The following is a 25,243-nucleotide window of genomic DNA, read 5'->3' as shown; positions in this document are numbered from 1 at the left end:
TGTGAGTGAAGGACGAGCTTTAGAGACTCATAACGTATTATAAAATAAAAGCAATGTAGCAAAATAAAGTAACAAGAACAAAAATAATATAAGAGACGAGAGAACTCTTTTCTTTCTTTCACTTCTATGTGTCTTTACCCATTAGATGACAAAGCTATTTATAAACCTAAAAAGTGAACTTTCGTTCTATCAACCAGTAAAAGAAATTGGAGTATTTAACATCAAATAGTAAGAGAAATGGGTGTCCATAGATTTTTAAAACATGGGTGCACCACTAAAGAAAAGGAAAAAAAATACTAAGTGGGAATTGGTATTTGTTTCTTTGGGCAAATAACACAATATTCAACTAAGTGCACTATTCAGGTTTGGTGTAGCATGGGTGCCAACAAATAATATTGGACTAATTCTAAAAAATACATACATAAAATACTTAATTTAGCAGAGAGACCACGAGTTCACGTGCCCCCAAAACTAACCTATACATCCGCCTCTGCACCAAACCTTTGAACAATACCAATATTTCGGCAGTACCAAACATGATACTCAATATTAGAGGCTTGAATATTACTCCCTCCGTTTCAAATTAGATGAGGTGTTTTCCTTTTTAGTCTGTTCCAAAACAAATGACACATTTTTAAATTTGAAAATAATTCAACTTTAAACTCTTCATTTTACTCATTTTACCCTTAATGAGGAGCTTTTATACCCACACAAATATTATGGCCCCACAAAGCTTTTACCCCTTAAGTTTTAAGACCAGAAATTTCAAAAGTCTTCTTTTTTTTTCTTAAATACACTACTACATTATCTAATTTGAAACGGAGGGAGTACTAGACAATGAAGGTATTTGGTTAAGCTTATAAGCTGATTAAAGTGGCTTATAAGTGTTTTTTATTTTATTTATGCATTTCATAAATACTCAAAATGCTTGTAAGTCAAGTGCTTATAAGTTAAAATCAACAATAAATCATAAGTTGGTCACCTCCAACTTATGACTTTCAACTTGTAATTAAACACTCTTTGTTTGACCAGTTTATCGTTAATAATATTTTCTAATTTACAAAATACCTTTCCCCCAAACAAAATTTTTAACTTTCTCTTTATTTCATATTCATTGTTCATCTTCTTCTTTTTTACGAAGAAACTTTTTAATTTATAATCTTTTGTAAAGTTTTTAAGAGTATTTTAATCAATCTAACAAAAGAACTGTTTATCAACACTTTTTTATATCAACTGATTATTATCAAGTTCATAATTCTACCCTAATGCAAAAATACTTATTTAAAAAAATCAATTTCAATACCTAAAATAACTTATTAGCATTCAAGTTTATCAACTATTTACAATCAGCTAAGCTAAATAGGCTCAATATCTTATCTTTTTTTTTTTGGCTTATTACTCGCGGTCAGTTCAGAGTTATGCTCTATAACAACTACTACTCCCTCTGTTCCAGTTTATGCGAACTATTTCCTTTTTGGTCTGTTCCAAAAAGAATGAACCCTTTCTAAATTTGGTAACAATTTAGCTTAAAGTTACAACTCTACCCTTAATGAGAAGCTTTTATAACCACACAAATACTCTGGGCCCCATTTGGACTTGTTTAAAATAGCACGGTATAGCCAGTTTTCGGACTGGTCAATCAAAAATAGCCACCGTTTACGAAGTGAATGAAAAATAGCCATTATTTTGCTGCAACAGAGATCGGTCCCGTATAATATACGAGAGTTCAGTGCATCTGTGTACGAACTCCAGCATATTATGCTGGACTGGTATACTTTGCTGACTCCGTATAATATACGGGAGACTAGAGCACCGGTGCTCCAAACTCCAGGATATTATACTGGACATTTATACTTGCTAGAACTCCCGTATATTATGCTGGAGTTCTAGTGTACTTATGCTGGAACTCCAACATATTATGTTGTAGTTCCAGCATAGTTATCCTGGAACTCCCGTATAATATGCTGGAGTTCAAGCATACTTATGCTGGAACTCCAGTATAATATACAGGCGTATTTTTCGGGTTTTGAACAGTGTTTTCGCTCAGATTTATCTTCACATGAAAATTGGCTAAATTTCGATTACTTTTGAAACTGTGGCTATTTTTGAATGACCAGTTGTAAATCTGGCTATTTTTAAATTTCTCCCTTTTTTTCTTAAACTCTATGTCCAGTCAAACAGGTTCACATAAATTGGTAAGGAGGGAGTATAATAACTAAGCACGAAGGTTACGCTCATTGTGCTCGTGTTTGCCACGCTCATATGTTTGTATTCTTGAAGATAATAATTCATCTCTTTCAAGAAAATCATGACATGTCAAACCCTAGTAAGGTTCTTCGTTTACATCGACTTAACCATATATTCACCTCTTTTGTGGACCCTCGTACGTCTTCTACTGAGGTTTTATCAAATCAAGATCAGATGTCCTTCAATGGAAGCAGTATGTAAAACAACAGTTGCTCAATTCCACCATCAGGTAAGGGATATGCTTGCTTCCCAAAGGGGTTGAGTAAGACCCTGATTGGTTAGGTACGGACTTTGGAGTCTGGATAACTTTGAAATTTTCCCTCAAACCATAAGCCCAAAATCACCTAATACTACATGACAGGTACCTCTTACCTTCTTCCAAATATGAAATAGGGGCCACGTGCAGGTGACCAAAAAATTCCATCATTATATATTTTTTTAGATTTTCAGTTCTCAATGTTCCCACTTGTGTGACTAGTTTAATTTACCCTAGGATCCATATATTATATAAGTCAAATAGCACATGGCCATCAAAGCCATTTCATGAAATCTATGAGCCCAACTGTGATAAAATATTCCATATTACTTCTATATTCAACGAAAGCTCTGAAAACTATAACAGCAAATATTAAATTTCAAATTACAGTAGTAAAGAACCCGAATTATACTGGGTCGTTGTTGTTATAAATTACAGTAAGTAAAGATATAAAGTAATCATGGTCAACGATCTCAGATACAAGGATGCATCTGAATCTATCTCATAAATTGAACAACTTCGCGCTGATGCATCATATACTCATATATATATATATATATATATATGTGTGTGTGTGTTTGAGCTTCTACGTCGACAGCATTGTTTATGATACTTAACACAGTTGACAGTTTCCTTTTCAATAACTATTTGTCATTTCGAGTGAAAAGAAAAAGAATCGAGTTTATTACCACTTATTAACGAACACAGTTTCACATATAAACTGTATGTATTACTCTACATGACTATACGACAGCGAGACAATTAAAGCAAGCATCTATATTCAAACGAAAGGCAACACTGTTTTTGGAATTAATGCTACTCCAACATTTAAGAAAAATGTACCTTTTCCAGGAATAAACTGTGTTCTTCAAAACTCAAAAAGGGTCTTGACGAATAGAAATTTTGGAGTAGGAAATAAAGTCTAAAAGAGAGCTGATACCTACAAACTTTAAAGTTCAAGTTGAAAATACTCATTTCTCTCTGCTACTATATATCTCTCATTTCTCTTTGTACATCATAATCTCTCTTCTTCTATCTCCTGTCTCTCTTTTTATACGCTGGTATATGGCATCAATTTGCTGCAGTTAAAAGGCATAGACAAAGAAAGGTTAGAGAAAAGGCACCAAGTATGATCCAGTCTAATGTGGATGATGCTACATTTGCATTTCATAATTATATCATGATTCAATATTTTTTTCAAGATATATTGTTGGATGATCTATTGTTTTTCCAGTTTGGCTGCCGACTTACAACAAACCCCTACCCATTACCGGAGGCATTTTCAACATCAGCTTTATTTCACACTGACTACCAAATTCGCACTGGTCCAGAACACATAAATTAACCAATAGTATGTCAAGCTATTAAAGATATTTCACTATTTGGCTATGAAATGACAATCATTTATTTAATATTTGCTTGAACTGACTAAAAAAAGAAACCAACAATTAATGACAAAGAAGGGATGAAAACTTTTCATACATAAATGCAAGCCAACCATGTGTTTAGAAATCTCAATCCACAAAAGGACTTACTATATTTAAGGTAGGAAAATGCAAGGGAAGAGAAAGAAAAGGAGAGACTTACCAAGATCAAAAATGTATTTAATAAAGCTTTGTCAGCACAGTACTGAAGACATCAACATGAAGGACCGACGCTCCTTCCCTCCTCTTCGCTTTTGGCTCTCTGTTGCTGCCTCGGGGTCTCTGGTTGCTGCGGCGTCTGATGCTGTTGTTGCTGCAGCAACAGCTGTGGCTGAAGATGAATCTGCTGGTGATGAGGATGATTTTGCTCCTGTTGCTGTGGCTGCTGCTGCTGAATCAGATTATAAGGATTATTCTCATAGGAGCCCAAAGCCAACGAAGCTGATATGGGTGAAGAATTCATTTGGTGAAATCCAGTAGCAGTCACTGAGCCTGTAGAGTCAAACCCACTGTTAAACCTTACAATATCTTGTTGCTGAGGATGCTGCTGTTGTTGCTGTTGCTGCTCATAATTCCTAAGCATCTCCTGTTGTTCCCTTGCAGCCATTGCTGCTGCTAACTGCTGAGCTTCAATTGTCTGCTGCTGCTGCTGAGGGTCACGGATCATTAACTGACCACCATGAGGGACCCCAGTTGGCATTCCTAACATTGGGTTCATATTCAAAGGCATCATAGTACTAGAAGATGGATTATTCATATGATGCGGTTGGAGAAACCCTTGAGGTTGAAGAATCGGTAGCATTGCTGATGGACCAATGTAGGTTGCTAATTCCTTTTTCGCATTCAGTAAATCATCTTGAACTTGCCTAAGCTTATGTTGAAGCAATGAAATAAGGCCAACACAACCATAGACTGGGTCTCTCAGGCGATATTCAGCCTCATAAGCAAGGGAATTCACAGCATCTTCCCTTTGAGCAGCATTGAGTTCGTTGAGCAATTTAGCCACGTTACTAGCACCGAAGACTTTGTGGACATTGGCAAATTTCTGCGGCTGATCTGGTGGAAAATATGGTGCAAAAACACACTCTTGGGTGCATTTTCGGCGTAAGAATTTGCATGCTGCACACGGAGAATTTGACGACGACATCCTTTGGTTCCTAAAAATTGTGTACACATCAATGCCACAAAACACATAAAAAGATTTTAAAGAATTAGTACTAATTATAAATGGAAGAGAATATATGGGTGTTTGCACTCGTAAATATGCTAAATCGATACAAGTAGAGCAAAAATTAGTCAAGAAATGATTATTATACACAGAGAAAAATAAAGAAAGGATATGTGGCATTCAACGAAGTTTCATTTACCGATCATAAAGAAGCTGTAAGACATTAATGGCTTAGCATGTCGAAGTGGACATGGTAAGTTAATATAATCATATATACAGTAAGACCTTTTCTTTTCTTATTATTTCATTTTCATTGTTATAATTAAAGGAAGCCAGAAAGCGTAAATATAGCAACTGTAGAGTGATATAGAAACATATCGGAAGTGTTTGATCCGATTTTTCCGAGAAACCCCGGAGTCATATTAAAAAGTTTAACGATGCCCTTAGCCAACAAAGAAAAACAATAAAAGTATATAAAAATAACCAAAAACAACACAAAATAAAAGCCAAAAAAAAAGGAGGAAAAAGTGAAAAACCATAAGATAGCAAAGATCAGACTAAACTTGCAGTGTATCACAAAAGATGCCAAGTTAGCGAAGGAGACTTGAATGAAAACAAAATTTCACCTCACTCTCGCTTTTCTCTCTCTAACTTGATAAACTTGGAATGCAAGAAATCTTTTGTTTACGGATCTTTCTAGATCAAGGACTTCTTTTTTATATCAAAATATCACATTAATGGATTCTCTGAGATCCTTCCTTATCGAACCAGCCAAGAAAAAGATCAGAATAAAACAAAAACAAAAAAGGAACCCAATCAAAAATCAAAAGACGAGTTCAAAATAGTAAAAACAAGACGATAAAATAAAGAAAAGAGTACAAACAAAACGTGAAATCAGAAAATTCATTTACCTTTCTTATGTAGCAAACCCTATTCAGATCACTCCGTAACCCTTTTCTCTCTCTTTCTCTTTCTCTCTCTCCCTCTCCTCAACTCAATTCATCTGCAAAACCCCAAAAAAATGGAGTAAACAAAGAATGAGGGCTGAAACCTTCGATGTGAGTAGAAAAATCGACATCTATAAGCCGTATAAAATCGAAAAAGAGGAAAAAAAATAAGGGAAAAAATGGATAACGAAAGTATAGAAAAGAAAGGAGTGAACCTTGGGATGAGCGAGTGGAGGTTTAGGGCTGGAGTTCGAAAGCTCTTGATCCGATCTTCAAGTTTCACGATCCCAGTAGAAGAAGTAAAACAATAACAAAGAAGAAATGAGAAAACCCAGCTATTCTTTTTTTATAGTTTCATCATTGAAATGAGAATGAGAGAGAGAGATATAGAGAGGAGTGAAAATAAATGAATGGAATGATTAAAAAAAGTGATTATCAGTACCATGGAATAGAAGTCCACGTAATCTAATTATATGAAGGGTAGAGTTTGTAATTAAATCCTTTTACAGGGGTTAATAATAAGGAATAACCCCCTTAACGGCATACCTTCTACTATTGACCGTCCATGTGATCGGAAATACAACTTTGACCGTCTGATCCTTTGCCCCGAGTGATGAATAAATGCGACTCTGTCGAGGAAAATTAAAATAAATGCAACTCTGAGTTACCTCTTTGTCCCTGCGATAATTTCATCCATTTCCTAAATTACCCCTACACTGAGGGGTGTGCTTAGAAAAACGACTTCAACTTGCATAGAATCACAAAACTTCCCTCACATTTAATTACTTGCTCTAATGTTTAACATCTCAAATCTATTGTAGATTTCTTGGCTATAATTCAATTGCTTTGCTGTTAAAACTATCAAATTACTCATTAAAAATGTTAACAGACCAATATAATCTTAGTAACTAAGTTAACCTACAGAAAATTTATTTTTAAGTCTCGCATAAAATTTTACATATTATTTATTGCGTTAAGTAATTCGCGCAATACTTCACAATAGAACTACAAAGCAATAGTACTACTTAACGATGAGTTCTTGAATTACAAAAATCCTAATAATGGTATTGCAAAAAAAAATATTGGAGATAAAGATCAAATAATTGTGAGATAACATTTGAGATTCACAAGATTATATTATAACAAAGCACCAAATTTTGAATTTTGAATTGAGGATCAAAATCTTCAAAACTCTAGATAAAGGTACTTTTTGTCTCGAGCCTTAAATTCCATTCATCTAGTTCACGAGCAGTATTAGACTATAGCAAAAATAAATTTTTGTATGTACTTTTCAGTTTTAAGAGAAGGAGATCAGTCTTTTCCTTATATACAGGCCTCTTGACAGCAGGGGCGGATTTAGGGGCGGAAGGGCCCGAACCCTCTTCGCCGAAAAATTACACTATATATATGGTAAAATTTATTTTTTACCTCTATATATTAAGTTTTGAACCTCTTTGACATAAATCAAAAGTGTAGTTTAGTGGTCAAGAGGATTTAAAACCTTCTTAAGGTCATAGGTTCAATTCCCACTAGCTACAAATTTATTTTTTTGAACCCCTTCGTGGAGATCCTGCCTTTGTCACTGCTTAACATATAGTACAATCGTTAATTTAGAATAAACAGTTTTCAAAATGTAAAATAGATCAGCTTAAAAGATACGTACAGTATATATATGGTTTGAACACAACTCGTTTTTCTGTTTGTGATACTATCAGAAATTATAAAATCTTATATTAAACTTCTTAACTTATCGAGATATGTACTACCATTTAAATGATTCTAATTTCTAAGCATATCAGCCAGGACTCTATCTGTATTCTTGGGTTTAATTAAAATTCAAACTTGAACGGAGAACTCCTCTACTACGGGTTCATTGCTCTTGATTTCTCGTTTTGTGTATCAATAAAAAATGTTCATCTAATATTTATCCTTCAAACTTGTAGTAAATTTTCTACAATCATTTCACTTCACTCTATTTTGTTTCCATTTAATTTAAAAAAATTGAAAATAAATATACTGACATTCAAAAAATGATTTTATCTAAGTATACTTTCTATTTTTGGTTCATCAGTACATTTTTACGCATTACTGAAAATATTATAAGTAACAACACAGCAATGACTAAAACTCACAATATTAGTTGATTTTTAGTAGCAATGTTTAATGATCACAGAAATCGATCAAAATGTCGTCGAGGTTAAAAAAGGGAAAAAGAACTTTGAGATCCCCTTGTTACCATTTGTGTTAGAGGTTGCGTTCACGTGGCACGTAGTAGCGGGATAAGAATTTTTATTATGACATGTTAAAATATAAAAAGGAAAACCTACAAAAAAGTTAAAGGGGTCAATAGTATAGTATATTTTTTTTTTTTTACCTAACTATCCAATATAATTTTTGGACTAAGAGATATCAACTAAGACCTCTTTGTTACGAATAGAATTCTATTTAGAGTGAACGTCTATCTTGTAGAGAGTTTTACTTTGTGGCTAAGTCATTTTGCCCTATAAATAGAGGGGTCTTACCCCATTGTAAATCATCCCAAAATTCAATAAGAATTCTCTCTCTCTTTCTCTGCAATATTGTTCTTCTACTTTTATTGTTTTATCACACGTTATCAGCACGAGACTCTACTGTCTCAAGAAGATTAAGGTATAACTTTTCTCCTCTTTTAATTATGACTGGTATTATGAAAAGAAGTTCGTTAACCTTGAAATTTCGGGCAAGAACTATATGACATGGGTGTTGGATGCTGAAATCCATTTAGATGCAATGGGTCTTGGAGACGCCATTAAAGACAAAACTAAAGCATCCACCCAAGACTGTGCTAAGGCCTTGATTTTCTTGCGCCATCACCTTGATGAAGGGTTAAAAATAGAATATCTCACAGTCAAGGATCCACTTGTTTTGTGGAATGGCTTAAAGGAAAGATATGATAACTTAAAGTTGGTCACTCTTCCACAAGCACGATATGATTGGGCTCATCTGAGGCTCCAAGACTTTAAGTCTGTTTCTGAATATAATTCTGCAATGTTCAGAATTACTTCTAAATTGAAACTCTGTGGAGATACTATCACTGATTATGATATGCTTGAAAAAACGTTCACAACGTTTCATGCCTCCAATATGGTCTTGCAACAGCAATACAGAGAGAAAGGTTTCAAAAAGTACTCTGAGTTGATTTCTCTTCTCCTTGTGGTTGAGCGAAACACTAACTTGCTCATGAGAAATCACGCAAATCGACCCACTGGGTCTACACTATTGCCTGAAGTGGATGAGGTGTATTTCCATTATGCTAAGCGTGAAAATAGTCGTGGCCCTATTCATGGTCGTGGTCGTGGTCATGGTCGTGGCCGTGGCTATGGACAAGGAAGAAATTTTCCTGGTGTTGATCACCCCCCAAAGAAAAATAACCACCAAAAGTGGAAAGGGAAAGATGAGAAACCAAAGGCAAATAGTTCAGAAACTGAATGTTATCGTTGCGGTGGAAAAGGCCATTGGGCAAATATTTGTCGTGTACCAAGACAATTGGTTGAGCTTTATCAAGCATCTCTAAATAACAAAGGCCCTGAAGCTAATTTTGTCTATGACAATGATTTTGACATCACCCACTTGGATGTGGTAGACTTCTTTGAGCGCCCTGATGGGAAAATAGACCATTTGATCGGTGATGGATCCGTGGTTAAAGATGATTGAGTAGTTTAATTTTTATTTTTGTCTATTCATAGTAGTTAGTGAATAAATATCATGTAATCATTGCTCTTTACATGAGTAGTAGTCATTAGTTTTATTTGTTTTATAAAATTGTGTTAGTTCATTTTGATTAAATGTAGTCCTAGTATTCGTTGCAAACGATGTTTCAATTTATTTAGTCTTCAAGGATTAATATATTATTTATTAAAGTAATTGTGATGTGAAAAAAAAAAATCAGTTACTGGAGTTGAATAATAGATGTTAGTTCTGCCTTGTTAAAGTAAGTCTTTTGAAAGTTAGTTCTGCTTATTTATTTTTATCGAGAAACGAAAAAATAATCTAGCGAAAACCGGAACTTACAGATGTAAGATGTACGATAGCAACTTAATTAGTGAATTACTACCCTTGTTATCAATTATGTATAATTGATTATGTGTATAAATTAATAGAAAAAAAAATTTCACAATTGTCCAAGTAGATGCTTTCTCTTTTTTTGATTGTTAAGGTATAAGGCGTCAATCTACATAACTCGACCATGTGAATTTTCGTAATGGTCACGCGAATTTTATTTATTTATTTTCACTTCATTTCATAGTCCTGATTTTGGAAGTTTCGGATTATTGAAATTCTGTGAGATAAAAGAACAATAGTGAACAAGCCGATTGTAATTCGGAAAAATATGCTGCACTTTTAATAGTTGTGTTCAAGCAAATTGTTTGTAAGCCTACTTTATTTCTCTAAAAATACTAATGTTTATTCGTATATTTCTTTTGTATGTCAAACAATGGGAAGCAAATATGGATATTTCACAAAGCAAACTTGGATCAAAGTTCAATTGTAAAAATATTTATTTAATTGATTCATGTACGACACATACAATATTCAAAGAGAAGAAATATTTTTCTCATTTAAATATGTGTAAGGCAGATGTTACTACAATTTCTAGTAGTGGTAAATTAATTGAAGGCTCTGGAAGAGCTACTATAACTCTGCCTAAGGGAATAATACTTATCATAGAGAATGCAATGTTCTCCTCCAAGTCCAAGAGGAACTTGTTGAGTTTTAAAAATATCCGTCGAAATGGATATCATATTGAGACAATAGATGAGAATAATCTTGAATATCTCATCATTACCAAGAATGTCTTTGGCCAAAAGAGGGTTATTGAGAAGTTTCCATCTTTATCTTGTGGCCTGTATTGGACAAGAATTAGTGCAATTGAGGCACATTCTATTGTAAACCAAAAGGTTAGTGATTACAATACTTTTGTACTTTGACATGATCGATTGGGACACCCTGGATCGATTATGATGAGACGAATTATAGAAAACTCAAATGGGCATCCATTAAAGAATTTAAAGATGCTTTTAAATGATGAATTTTCTTGCACTTCTTGTTATCAAGGCAAGTTAATTATTAGACCATCACCAACAAAGGTTGGAATTGAGTCCCCTGGGTTTTTGGAACGTATACAAGGGGACATTTGTGGACCTATTCACCCACCTAGTGGGTCGTTTAGATATTTTATGGTCTTAATAGATGCATCTTCTAGATGGTCCCATGTGTGCCTATTGTCATCTCGCAACCTCGCGTTTGCAAAATTAGTGGCACAAATAATTCGATTACGGGCACAATTTCCCGATAATCCAATTAAGTCTACTAGACTTGATAATGCTGCTGAGTTTTCATCCCAATCATTTAATGATTATTGCTTATCAATTGGGATAAAAGTGGAACATCCTGCAGCTCATGTTCACACTCAAAATGGTCTTGCAGAGTCTTTAATTAAACGTCTGCAATTGATAGCAAGACTGTTACTCATGAAAACTAGGCTGCCCACTTCTGTTTGGGGTCATGCCATTTTGTATGCAGCAATGCTAGTTCGTCTCAAACTGACAAATTATCATAAATATTCCCCATTGCAACCAGTTTTGGGTCATGAATCTAATATATCCCATTTATGAATTTTTGGATGCGCAGTATATGTGCCTGTATTACCGCCATATCACACCAAAATGGGTCCGCAAAGAAGGTTAGGAATATATGTTGGGTTTGAATCGCCCTCCATCATTCGCTACCTAGAAACATTGATGGGGGATTTGTTTACTGCACGATTTACAGACTGTCGATTCGATGAGACACTTTTCCCAAAATTAGGGGGAGAAGTTGGTGAAAACAAATGAGAAATTTTGTGGAAAAATCCATCATTATCTCATCTTGATCCACGTGCCTCTATTTGTGAAAAAGAGGTGCAAAAGATTATCCATTTGCAAATAATCGCAAATCAAATGCCAAACGCGTTTACAGATTTGAAAAGGATAACAAAATCACTTAGCCCTGCAGAGAATGTTCCAATCCGTATTAATGTCTCTATTGGACAATCTTCTAGTGCCATAGCTAATGAGTCAAAAGCATGCCTAAAATGTGGAAGACCATTAGGTTCCAAAGATCGAAATCCTAGAAAAAGGAAAACAAATGATCAAAATGACACTATGAAAGAACCTCATGAAGAAATCCACGATTTAATAAATTCTGAGATTCATGAGGAATCCACTAAGCCCGAGGCTCAAGAAAATAAGGAATTATCAATAAATCCATCGATATTGAGACAAAGTTGAATCGAGTGGATATAGTGGTGGATTGCAGCTATCATTATGCAAGAAAGTGAGGATCTTGAACCTCAATCTGTTGGAGAATGTCGACAAAGACTTGATTGGCCAAAATGGCAAGAAGCAATCCAATCAGAGTTGAACTCACTTGCAAAACGTGAAGTTTTTGGGCATGTAGTCCAAACACCTAATGGTGTTAAGCCTGTTGGCTATAAATAGGTTTTTGTACGCAAGAGAAATGAGAAAAATGAGGTACAAAGATATAAGGAACGCCTTGTTGCACAAGGATTTTCACAAAGGCCTGATGTCGATTTTGAAGAGACATATTCACTTGTTATGGATGCTATAACTTTCCGCTATCTCATTAGTTTTGCTGTCCATGAAAAGCTTGATATATATTTAATGGATGTGGTTACCGCCTACCTTTATGTCTCACTTGATAATGAGATATATATGAAAATTCCCGATGGATTTAAAATGCCAAACGCAAATAATTCAAAGTCCCCGAAAATGTTTTCAATCAAATTACAAAGATCATTGTATGGTCTAAAGCAATCAAGACGAATATGGTATAATCGTCTTAGTTTTATTAAAGGAAGGCAATATAAATTATTCCATTTGCCCATGTGTTTTTATAAAGAAAACAACATCGGAATTTGTTGTACTTACCGTATATGTTGATGACATAAACCTTATTGGAACTCCTATAGAACTCCAAAAGGCAATTGATTATTTAAAGAAGGAATTCGGGATGAAAGATCTCGGAAAGACAAAATTATGTCTTGGTTTGCAAATTGAACATTTGGCAAACAGAATTTTTATTCATCAATCTGCCTACATAAAAAAGGTATTGAAACGGTTTTACATGGATGGAGCACATCCATTAAGTACTCCGATGGTTGTTCGATCACTTGATGTGAATAAGGATCCATTCCGACCTCAAGAAGAGAATGAAGAGCTACTTGGTCCTGAAGTACCATATCTTAATGCAATTGGTGCACTAATGTATCTTGCTAATACTACAAGGTCTGACATAACTTTTTCAGTTAATGCCTTAGCAAGATATAGCTCTGCTCCTACAGGGAGACATTGAAATGGAATCAAACACATATTGTGGTATCTAAAAGGGACTACCTATATGGGCTTATTTTATGGAAATAATTGCAGTCCTGATCTGGTTGGTTATGCTGATGCTGGGTATTAATCTGACCCACACAAGGCTCGGTCTCAAACAGGTTATGTATTTACCTGTGGAGGCACTGCCATATCTTGGCGATCGACTAAGCAATCAATTGTGGCTACTTCATCTAATCATGCTGAGATAATTGCTATTCATGAAGCAAGTCGAGAGTGTGTGTGGTTGAGGTCTATAATACATCTTATTCGAGACAAATGTGGTTTGAAATGTGACAAGTTACCCACAATTTTGTATGAAGATAATGCAACATGTATAGCTCAATTGAAGGGAGGATTCATAAAAGGAGATAGGACAAAGCACATTTCACCAAAGTTATTTTTCACACATGATCTTCAAAAGAATGGTGATATCAATGTGCAACAAATTCGTTCAAGTGATAATATGGCTGATTTGTTCACAAAATCTCTACCAACGTCAATCTTCAAGAAGCTAGTGTACAAAATCGGGATGCGAAGGCTCAAGGATGTGAATTGATGCTCTCATCAGAGGGAGTTAATGCGCGTTGCACTCTTTTACCTTACAAGGTTTTGTCCCACTGGGTTTTCCTTGCAAGATTTTTAACGAGGCAACCAAAAGGCATATTATTAAACATGTGTACTCTTTTTCCTTTTCTAAATTTTTTTTCCATTGGGTTTTATTTTAGTTAAGGTTTTAATGAGGCACATTACTTATCGAGTAGACATTCAAGGGGGAGTGTTATGAATAGAATTCTATTTAGAGTGAATGTCTATCTTGTAGAGAGTTTTACTTTGTGGCTAAGTTATTTTCTCCCTATAAATAGAGGGGTCTTACCCCATTATAAATCATCCCAAAATTCAATAAGAATTCTCTCTCTCTTTCTCTGCAATATTGTTCTTCTACTTTTATTATTTTATCACACTCTTGAATATATGTGGATTTGCCACTGGGGATACGTGTTGTGGCTTTTCTTTAACGGGAGGCCGAGGAAGAAATAGAGATGAGCCGCTAAACCAAAAAAAAAGAGAGAGAGAGAGATGAGCCGCAAGGGGAAAAAGGGATCAGTAAATTAAGTGGGGACCTAATGTACGTTGGTGTTTGGGGGAGACAAAAAGGAAGGAAAGGATTGACTTTTGAGTGAGTGCACGAGGCATTCTTGGGATGCTTAATTATTTTCTACCGTTTTAATTTATGTGAACCTGTTTGACTGACACGGAGTTTAAAAAAATGAAAACTTTTGGAATTTGTGGTCCTAGACAAGTTAAAAGGGGGCCCAAAGTATTTGTGTGGTTATAAAAGCTTCTCATTAAGGATAGAATTGTAACTTAAAACCAAATTATTACCAAATATAGTAAAGGGTCATTCTTTTTGGAACGAACCAAAAAAAAATAGGTTCAAATAAACTGAAACATCTCGTATTGTTTTCAAATCAGTCATTCTTTTAATAACCATTTCTTATTGTTTTCAAATCGTGGAATTTATCACTAATAGTAATATTAGGGTTGGCGGTCCACATCACTATCCTTAAAATGCAGTATTTTTTAAAACTTTGCGTAAATACGAAATACCTCATGCATCAAATTATCCCTCACTATTCGAAAACATCTGAAATGACTGATTTAGATCATACTAAGTAGGCCTATTTAAAAAGAGAAGTTCTCTTTAACAAGGATTTCTTCATTTTCATACCCGAACACAAAATCTTCAATTAATGAAGGATCAGGGAATCGTCTATCCCGCCATATATCCCTTGATAGTAGATTGTTTAGTTCACACCACTATATATCCAATATGAATTAAATTTATAAAATAATCAGCATAATAATTTTTTCAGTATTAGTATAATTTAACTTGTCGAAGCATTTGTCTCTTTTATTTTCCAACTTATTGTTTCACTTATTATGAATAATTACATATAAAACTGTTTATCCTAAAATTTGAGTAACAATTAAAATTATATTGTAGTTTTAAGGATATGTGATTTAATCCAATACCAATTTATAAACAAGGAATTAAATAGATAAATTAAGCGATAGGATAGATCAAACCAGTGTGCGAGTGGAATCTTGACCTCGATTCAAGACGCTCTAGAGATAGAGCAATAATAACAGTAAAGAAATGAAACAACAATGATGAACAATAACGAATGGTAAGTAAGATATAGAGAACAATAGATGTGTGTATTCTTATTAGTGAATAATGATGCCTCTTACAAATGAATGGGATCACTCTTTATATAACAGATGATTCCTAAATAAGGTACACTTCTAATTATAATAGGAAACCATATAAACATCTAATTAACCGCTGTAGATTGATTCGTTCCGAGATTCACGCCACGATCCTCGACCAATCGTAGATATCTCGCCTTTTTCGTTATCAAGCTATGTAGATGCCACTTGAAGTCTGCCTCTTTCTGGCCGCAATTGGTGCCGACCTCGATATGGACTCGACGTCCCAGCTCCTCGGGGTTGACGTTCCTATCTCGACAAAAGAATGAAATTGGGTAGTCCAGATTTCTACCGTATACAGATAGTTCCCTCGTTTCTTAGAGTAAAATGATAAGAAATGACTTGAGCCTCGATTTTCTAGAGACCCCAATAGTGACATCACCCTCGTAACGTAAGCGGTCGAGGTGACCGAAACATCCCGTCGGTACAGTTCCCCGAACCATTAATGCTTGCCAATGGATGGTCGGCCACTAGTACCACCGAACTATCGCGTGAATCTATAAATACAGGCTCTTTGGTTGAATCAAAATTTTACTTTCGCCTTCACCAAGTTTTCTAAGTCTCTTCCTCTCTCCATCTCTTCTCTTTCACCACCCGCTAAATCAATTTTGTTAGTACCAAAAGTACCAAATTTTACCTCTTTCCGCTTTCTTCTACCTGAATCAATGGCGAAAACATCCAAGACCGTCCTACAAAAGGAGAAGGTTTCTTCCTCTTCTTCTCGGTCGGCCGGTGATAAAATGCCGGTAGAACCACTCCCTCACGAGTATGTTCCCGGCCCTTGTGTCTTGAAATCCAAATTCAAAGTCGAGAACCCTCCATCGATCCTTGGCCAATGTGAACATGTGTCGAGATACATTGCGCCAGTCTCGAGGCTGTGAAGAGAGACTGTAACTGGGGGCTGAGGTCGTGGTACAGATACCCACCCCTGAAGAGAGTATTACCACCCATGTGGAGGGATTTCTAAGTGTCTGCACTTACCCCTTCACATTGGGTCCTCTTGACCCAGTTATCGATTTTAGCAAAAGGTACCAGGTCACCCTCGGCTAGGTTCACCCCTCATTCTGGCGTATAGTGAGCATGCTCCGCTTCTTTTCCAACAAGGCATAGGGGCTGGAGTTCACTCTTAACCACCTCATACGGTTATATCGACCTCTACTTTTTCGAGGATTAATCAAGCTCCAACACCGATCAACGAAGTCCTTTTTTGCGAGCATCGATGAGGACAAGAACCGAGGTTGGATGAGCCGATTCATGAAGGTAAAGACCTGCGACCTCATCCCAGAGGAGAAACTGTCGTTCCCTGAGAAATGGAACCCCGATCGTAAGTAACGTATTACCTATTAGTCTTTGTACTTCATTTTTGCTTTATGTAATGCTTTCATCTGTTATGCAGCGGTTGTTTGGATGCCCAGAGCAATCCCGGACCTCGAAGGTTTGGTATGGAAGTTGGGTTCGACTTCCACATATGGTGAGCGCTTGTGGTGCGATTTAGCAAGGGGCTGATGGGAAGCCAAAAATCATGGTAAGCTTATCCCCATACGCTTTCGATGCTTTTTTCTTAAGAATTTCCTTTTATTTATACTTGAATCCCTTTTATACAGGTCTCGAGGATGTTGCTGAAATGAGGTCGGCCTTGCCTGGGGAAGAGGTGGCTCCGAAACTGGCTAAGGACAAGAAAAGGAGAAGGGCCTCGTCTTCTGATACCCCGAAGCCTAAGAAGAGTAAGACATGCAAGTCGAAGGATGACTCTACTGCTCTATCTGCCGACGTAGCCCAAAAGCTACGAGATAAAGAAGAGGAGGAGGAGGATGCTGGTTGTGAGTTGGTGCCTCGAAAGAGGGAAAGCGTCGAAGCTTCAAAAGCAGCTGGGCCGGTGATGGCCGAGGAGACTCACCCTCGGACCAAGGAGATCTCAGATAGCGCTCTAAGCAAAGTCCCCGAGTTATCGGGGGACGAAGATATTTGATGCCGTGATGAACAACCGGCGAGTGTGCTCGGAGGGTCCGGTTCCAAGGCCCTTCAGAAGGGAAAGAGTGCCCCAAGTGAATTTCTTGGGGCAATCAATATTGATGATTTGCTGCGTGGCCCTAAATTTTGTAAAGGGCAATTTTGGGAGGCTCAATCTGTGGTTGCCTTACAGGGGTCGATGATATTTCTGGCCTAGACGTGATGATCATTTTTTATCAGGCCCAATGTCTCCTGAACCAGGTAAATTTGATCCCTTGTTAATATGTTTGCTTTTATTTCCTTCTGTTTGATTTCTTTCTTTTCTCCATAGGTTGTGATGCTTCATTGGGAGGCATTTACCAAATCCCAAGATGAGCTGAACCGGTGTGAATCTGATCTCAAAAGGCTTACTGAGGAGAGAGACGTACTAAAATGCCTCTATGTGTAGAAAGAAGAGGAGACCAGGGACCTCCGAGCTGAATTGGCGACAACCCATAAGAAGCAGATCGATCTCATCAAGCAGGTGATGCAAACTTTCAGGAACTTGACATATTAACTTGATATTGACGACTAAAACTAAGATCCCGCAGGTTAAGCAGAAGGCCGAGAAAATCGAGCAGCTCCACGAGGAGGCAGAGACAAAAGAGGCCGAGACTTTGGGGGTACAAGCAGAACATGGACTGTTTCGCCTCGGAAAAAGATGCCACTTAGGCCTAGTTATCTTTGGTTGAGCGCCAACTTCAAAGCATAATGGAAGTTTAGCTCGAGCCAAGAAAATTGAAGAGCTCGAGACTCGGCTTGCTGCTGAGCTTGTAAAGGCTGCATCTGTAGCAGAAAAAGAAAAGGCCGATGTGGCGGTCGTGGCTGTCTACCAAGCCGATGCTGAAGCCGCTAATGCTCAAGTGAAGGAAATTTCTGATGCCACTCAGGTTCGATTAGAGCATGACAAATGTCAGTCTCGGAGGGAGACTCTCAAGGAGGTTCATGCTCGTGGCTTTGACCTTACGACCGATATTGAGAATTCAAAAGCGCTGGAAGCCGAGGTCGAAGCTTTGATCTTCAATGATGATAACTCCGATAGTGTGAGCGGATCCGAGAGCGGAGAAGATGGATATAAAGCTCCCGGGGAAGATTAGACACTTAGAACTTTTTTTTCTTTCTTTTTTGAAATTTTGTGTAAGGCCCTTGTCGATCTCTTATACCCCATCTGTTTCAATTTATGTGAAACTATTTCCTTTTTAGTCCATACCAAAAAGAATGACATATTTCCTTATTTGGAAATAATTTACCTTTACACAATGATTTATAGCCACACGAAATATATGTGCTTCATTTTACACCATAAGATCAAAAGTCCTCTCTCTTTTCTTAAACTTTTTGCCCAGTCGAATAGGTTCACATAAATTGAAACGAAGGGAGTATATGTTTTTTCTATATAAAGAAATTTCTCTTTGAATGCCTTCTAAAATTTTGTCTTCGAAGAAAGTTTTGTGCCTTGTAAAAGTTTAGCACATTTTTATGCTTTAAATAATATGTTCGAGACTTTGATTTTAAATGACTTGGTTGAAGCCATAATACTGCTTTTATAGTCGGGCTCGAGTGAAAACTGAGTTTGGAATAAAAGTACCCTTTAGGTTTGTTTTGAAAGATAACGAACCTCGATCTGTAGTCGAGTTGGTTCTTATTCAAATTTGAGAGAGTGGAACCCTTAGGTTCGAATTGATTTAGAACGTGTTCTCGAACTCTAAATGTGTTGGCCCTTGGGCTTTTTTGAATCGGGCCGATATGGCCTCTAAAGGATGGCTATTATTCCCTCTTTTGACTCAAAGACTTAGTAATATTTTCATATGCCTTAGCATGTATTTTTTGTACCCATAGGGTTGCTAATCGAAACCCCTTTGTTTTTTGTGCCTTAACACAAATTTTTATTTGAATAATTCGATACCATTTAAGGTTTTTCGAGGGCTGATTTTATCGAAGCCCTTAGATTATTTTGCCAAGAGTAGCCTTTTTTAACCTGTTTTTAGAGAATTCGAAGGTCTATCTTTATTGCGGGGTTTGGATGTCTCTGAGCCGCGTTAGATTGGGCGCAGCCTTTGGGTGTGACTCTTAGTCTTACTTTCCCATCAACACTTCGAACTTGTTCGAAGTACTAGTCCCCGAGAATGATGTCCTTGGCTTATAAATCGAGTGGTGCCTCTTTGATGTCTTTAGATAATTCTAACATATTGATTTTTGACGGTAGTCCCCGATTAGGGGGGTTGACCGTTCGAGATGTATTTATACTTTTCCCTTGAGCCATTTACCATTTGAGATATAGTTGTACTTGGCCATTGAGCCATTTTTCACAAAATCATAAGTATGGAGCTTGTATAGTAGAAAATTTTCTTTGAGACACAAGATATTTGATATAGAAAGAATGTTTCTTTGAATAATTTATACATGCGTACATGTTTTGCCATCGGGGCTCGTCTAATCTATATGGACACAATTTATTCGACCGTTTGGCACATTAGAAAGTTTCCCTATCGAGACCCCTTGACATGAAGTACTTTCCTCGAAATATAACATCTGAGGGTGATGCCCTCCCCCAGTATTCAAGTTTGATTGTAAAGAAGCCTTGGATACTGTTAAATTTTCTTCAGGTAGCACATAGTTATTTCCTCGTTAAAAACCTCGCCGGAAAAACCCATTTGGGACAAAAAATGATCTAAGGGAAAAAGAGTGCAACGCGTGCTTTAAAACCTAAGGTCTCGATGTCTTAGCAATAATATCATTTGAGAAGTGATATGTTCCAATTGTTTGGCAGTTGTTCACCGTCCATCGTGCCGAGCTTATAAGATCCTTTTCTGACGATGTTGAGGACTTGGTAGGGTCCTTCCCAATTAGGGTCGAGCTTCCCTTCATTTAGGATCTCGAGTGTCAATGGTGACCTTCCTTGGGACTAAGTCCCCGACTCTAAAGTGGCGAAGGTTGGCTCTCCTATTGTAGTATCTTTTGATTCGTTACTTTTGTGAAGCCATTCGAATGAGTGTGGCTTCTCATTTTTCATCCAATAATTCGAGGCTAGTATTCATAGCCTCGTGATTTGATTCTTCTATTGTGTATCGAAACCTGGCACCGGGTTCCCCGACTTCGACTGAAACCAAGGCTTCGACACCATATATTAAGGAGAACGGGGTTTCCCCCAAGCTAGACTTTGATGTTTTTCGATATGCCCAAAGGACTTCGGGTAGAATTTCTCTTCACTTCCCCTTAGCGTCGTTCAACTTTTTCTTTAGGTTTTGAATGATAGTCTTGTTCGTCGATTTGGCATGTCCGTTCCTACTAGGATAATACGGAGTTGATAATATCCTTTTTCTTTTGTGATCTTCGAGGAATTTCGTTACTTTACTGCCAATAAATTGTTTTCCATTGTCACATACTATTTCGGCAGGTTTCCCAAATCGACATACGATGTGATCCTAGATGAAGTCTATAACCTCTTTCTCTCTTACTTTCTCGAACGCCTGTGCTTCAACTCGTTTAGAGAAATTATCAGTCATAAATAAAATGAACTTTGCTTTACCTGGGGCCGATGGTAGAGGGCCGACGATATCCATCCCCCATTTCATGAATGGACATGGGGATATGACTGAATGAAGTTGTTCTCTAGGGTGATGGATCATCGATGCGAACCTTTGACATTTATCACATCTTCGAACAAACTCCATAGTATCTTTTTCCATGCTATCCCAACAGTACCTTGCTCTAATGATTTTGTGAATCAATGATTCGGTGCTTGAATGGTTCCTACAAGTGCCTTCATAGACCTCTCGTAAAACATGATCGGTGTCTCCTGATCCTAAACATACTGCTAATGGTCCATCGAATGTCCTTCTGTATAATGTTCCATCTTCAGCCAATGTGAATCGAGCAGCTTTGGTTCGTAGGGCCCTCGACTCTTTAGGGTTAGATGGGAGCTTTCCGTCCTTTAAGTATTCAATATATTTATTCACCCAATCCTAGGTTAAGCTTGTAGAGTTTATCTTGGCATAACCTTTCTCGATCACAGATCTAGAGAGTTGAACGACAACCCCCGAGCTGATCTCATCTTCCTCGACCGATGACCCCAGATTTGCAAGTGCATCGGCCTCACTGTTTTGTTCTCGAGGTACATGCTATAAAGTCCATTCATTGAAATGGTGCAAAGTTACCTGCAACTTGTCCAATTACCTTTGCATTCTATCCTCTCGAACTTCGAAGGTTTTGTTTACATGGTTCACCACCAGTAAAGAGTCACACTTGGCTTCAATGACTTCTGCTCCAAGCTTTTAGCTAGCTCGAGACCTGCAATCATGGCCTCGTACTCGACCTCATTGTTAGTCAACCTAGAAGTTTTGATAGACTGCCTAATAGTGCTACCCGTGGGCGGCTTCAAAATGATGCCTAGCTCGGACCCCTTGACATTTGAAGCATCATCTGTGAAAAGGGTCCATACTCCCGATAATGTGCCCGATTTTAACAAGAGTTCCTTTTCAACTTCGGTTACGAGGGTTAGCGTGAAATCAGCCATGAAGTCCGCTAGAATTTGATACTTGATGGCCGTTCGGGGTTGATACTCGATATCGTACCCACTGAGTTCGATGACCCATTTGGCCAATCGGCCTGATAGTTCGGGCTTGTGCAAAATATTACGAAGTGGGTAAGTGGTTAACATGATGAAAGTATGCTTTTAACTTTCTAGAAGCGCTTATCAGTGCAAGTGCCAATTTCTGGATATCTAGTTTCTGCTTCTCCTAAGGTTCAACTAACATAGTAAACGGAAAAGTGTGTAACTTGCTCTTTTCGAACTAGGACACCACTTACTGCGATTTCCGATATTGCCAAGTGCAAGTAAAGTTTCTCATCTGCCTTTGGAGTGTGAAGCAGTGGTGGGATCGACAAATATCACTTTAATTCCTCTAATACTGTTGGCATTCCGGGGTCCAGGAAAAATTGTTCTCCTTTTTTAATAGAGAGAAAAATATGTGGCTTCGATCTGACGACCTCGAGATGAATCGGCCTAAAGCAGCTATCCGTCCAGACAGCCTTTACACAGCTTTTACACTATCCATGACAGTGATGTCTTCGATGGCCTTGATTTTATCGAGGTTGATCTCTATCCCCTTATTCGAATCCATGAAACCCAGGAATTTGCCCGAATCGACCCCGAAAGCACATTTCTCGGGGTTGAGCTTCATGTATATTTCCTCAAAATCTTGAACGTTTCCTGCAAATGAGCCAAATGCTCTTCTGCGCGTAGGGACTTAACTAGCATGTCATCAATATAAACTTCCATTGACTTACCTATTTGTTCTTCAAACATTTTATTTACTAGGCATTGGTAAGTAGCTCCTGCATTTTTTTAGCCCTAAGGGCATTACATTATAACAATATGTTCCATACTTGGTGATAAATGAAGTCTTTTCCTAGTCTTCTGGGTTCATTTGAATTTGATTGTACCCGAAATAACCATCGAGAAAGGTAAGGATCTCGTGGCTAGCCGTGGCGTCGATCATGCGATCGATGTTAGGCAGTGGAAAATAATCTTTGGGGCATGCCTTGTTTAAATCTTTATAATCTACACACATTCTAAGTTTGTTCCCTTTTTTAGGGACTACGACTACATTGGCTAACCATTCGGGATATTTTACCTCCCGAATGGACCCTATTATGAGAAGTTTAATTACCTCGTCCTTTATGAATACGTGTTTTACCTTGGAATGGGGTTTTCTCTTTGCTTTATCAGTTTGAACCTTAGGTCCAAGCTTAGCCGATACGTCATTATCTCCAGTGGGATCCCTATCATGTCTAAATGGAACCAAGCAAAATAATGTATGTTATCAATAAGAAATTGAATAAGCTTTTTCGTGAGTTCGGGGGTCAATCCCGTTCCCAGGTATACCTTTCGCTCGGTGAGGTACTCGATCAATAACCTATTCTAGCTCTTCGACCATTGATTTGGTGGCGTCAGAATCTTCGGGAACAATAAAATTTCGAGGGGTTAGAAAATCCTCCTCCTCCTCTTCTTCTTCTTCTTCTTCTTCTTCTTCTTCTTCTTCTTCTTCTTCTTCTTCTTCTTCGATTCGATCGAGGCTAATGGTTGTGATTGCTATTTGGCTTCATGTTTACCTTTGATGCTCGACCTTTTCGAGGTTGATAACGTCAATATCGGTGTTACCTCATCGACCGCAAATATTTCCTTTGCAACATGTTGCTCCACATATACTATTTTTATACCGTCCGACATCGGGAATTTCATCATTTGGTGGAGAGTCAAAGGGACTGCCCTCATATTGGGGATCCAAGGTCTTCCGAGTAGGGCATTGTACCTTATGTCGCCCTCGATCACGTAGAACTCGGTATCTTGAATGGTTCCAGCCATGTTTACCGGTAGAATAATCTCCCCTTTAGTTGTTTCACTGGCTATATTGAAGTCGTTTAAGATTTGAGTTGTGGGCACGATTTGATCTTGTAAGCCGAGCTGCTCCACGGCCCTCGATCGGATGATATTCTCCGAGCTACCTATATCCACTAAAACACGCTTAACTTGAACTTTATTTAATAAGATAGAACTTACCAGAGCGTCGTTGTAGGGCTGGGAAATGCCTTCTGCTTCTTCGTCGTTGAATGATAAGGAGCCTTCCAGCACATAATCTCGTGTCATTTTTCCCAAGTGATTGTTACCTTAGTGCATTTGAATATGGGTCCCTATGGAATGTCGACCCCACCGATGATCATATGAATGACATGTTAGGGGTTCCTCATGTTCATTTTTCCTGTTGGCGTCCCTTTCTCTGAAATGATTATTGGCTCGATCGCTGAGGAACTCTCTAAGGTGGCCCTCGTTGAATAGATGGGCTACCTCCTCCCTTAATTTCTTGCAATCCTCAGTTTTGTGACCATGCGTGCCATGATACTTGCACATCAAATTTGGGTTTCTTTGGGAAGGATCGGTCTGTATGGGTCTAGGCCACCTAGTATTTTTGATCCTTCCGATTGCCGATACAATCCCCGATGCGTCAATGCTAAAATTATATTTCAATAACCGAGGTTCCTCTATGGGATCGACATGCTTATCAAAACCACTTTTTCTCATAAGTCCCCGAGAATTCTGTCCTTGATAACTTCTTCGATCATTCTAGGAGTAATTGCATCTTGATCCATTGTTCCTTCGATCTGTGGTATATGGTTGATAGCGTTCTCTGTTTGACCTTGGCTCCCTATCGACGTCTCTCTAGGTTTTACCTTCTGACCTGTTTGGATGTACTGAATCGAAAGGGGCTCCTAATTGGTCGTCCTCGACCTTGATCTTTGATTGATATCAATTGTGCACATCTGCCCACGTTACAGCTGGATACTCGATCAAGTTTTGTTTCAACTGATGTGATGCTATCGAACTCCACTCGTTCAACCCTTGGGTGAAAGTTTGGACGGCCCAATCATTTGTGACCGGTGGTAACTCCATGCGTTCCATTTGAAATCAGGATACGAACTCCCTCAGCATTTTGTTAGCCCTTTGTCTTACCTTGAAAAGGTCCAAT

At 37.6% G+C, this 25,243-nt stretch overlaps 3 protein-coding genes across 3 annotated transcripts; 2 read left to right on the top strand and 1 right to left on the bottom strand.

The window, feature by feature from the left end:
* Window positions 1-3,291: 3,291 nt before the first annotated feature.
* LOC104239930 (LOB domain-containing protein 36) lies at window positions 3,292-6,438 on the bottom strand. The gene is made up of 4 exons (XM_009794678.2): window positions 6,258-6,438; window positions 6,007-6,098; window positions 4,091-5,084; window positions 3,292-3,582 (listed from the first exon to the last, which is right to left on the bottom strand). The coding sequence occupies exon 3, from the start codon at window positions 5,072-5,074 to the stop codon at window positions 4,142-4,144; it is 933 nt and encodes a 310-aa protein (XP_009792980.1). The 5' UTR covers window positions 5,075-5,084; window positions 6,007-6,098; window positions 6,258-6,438; the 3' UTR covers window positions 3,292-3,582; window positions 4,091-4,141.
* A 2,727-nt stretch (window positions 6,439-9,165) lies between these two features.
* On the top strand, window positions 9,166-9,735 carry LOC104239932 (uncharacterized). The gene has a single exon (XM_009794679.2). It carries the CDS (start codon window positions 9,166-9,168, stop codon window positions 9,733-9,735), a length of 570 nt encoding a protein of 189 aa, XP_009792981.2.
* A 6,658-nt stretch (window positions 9,736-16,393) lies between these two features.
* On the top strand, window positions 16,394-18,814 carry LOC138885442 (uncharacterized). Its single transcript, XM_070166390.1, has 5 exons — window positions 16,394-16,565; window positions 17,333-17,604; window positions 18,010-18,102; window positions 18,269-18,340; window positions 18,425-18,814. Exons 1-5 carry the CDS (start codon window positions 16,394-16,396, stop codon window positions 18,812-18,814), a joined length of 999 nt encoding a protein of 332 aa, XP_070022491.1.
* Window positions 18,815-25,243: the final 6,429 nt, after the last annotated feature.

The sequence above is a fragment of the Nicotiana sylvestris genome, chromosome 2 (genome assembly GCF_000393655.2).
Source record: "Nicotiana sylvestris chromosome 2, ASM39365v2, whole genome shotgun sequence".
In the NCBI taxonomy this organism is placed as follows: Eukaryota; Viridiplantae; Streptophyta; class Magnoliopsida; order Solanales; family Solanaceae; genus Nicotiana; species Nicotiana sylvestris.
The sequence above is the reverse complement of the archived record's forward strand: the minus strand, read 5'-3'. Positions and strand labels throughout refer to the sequence as shown.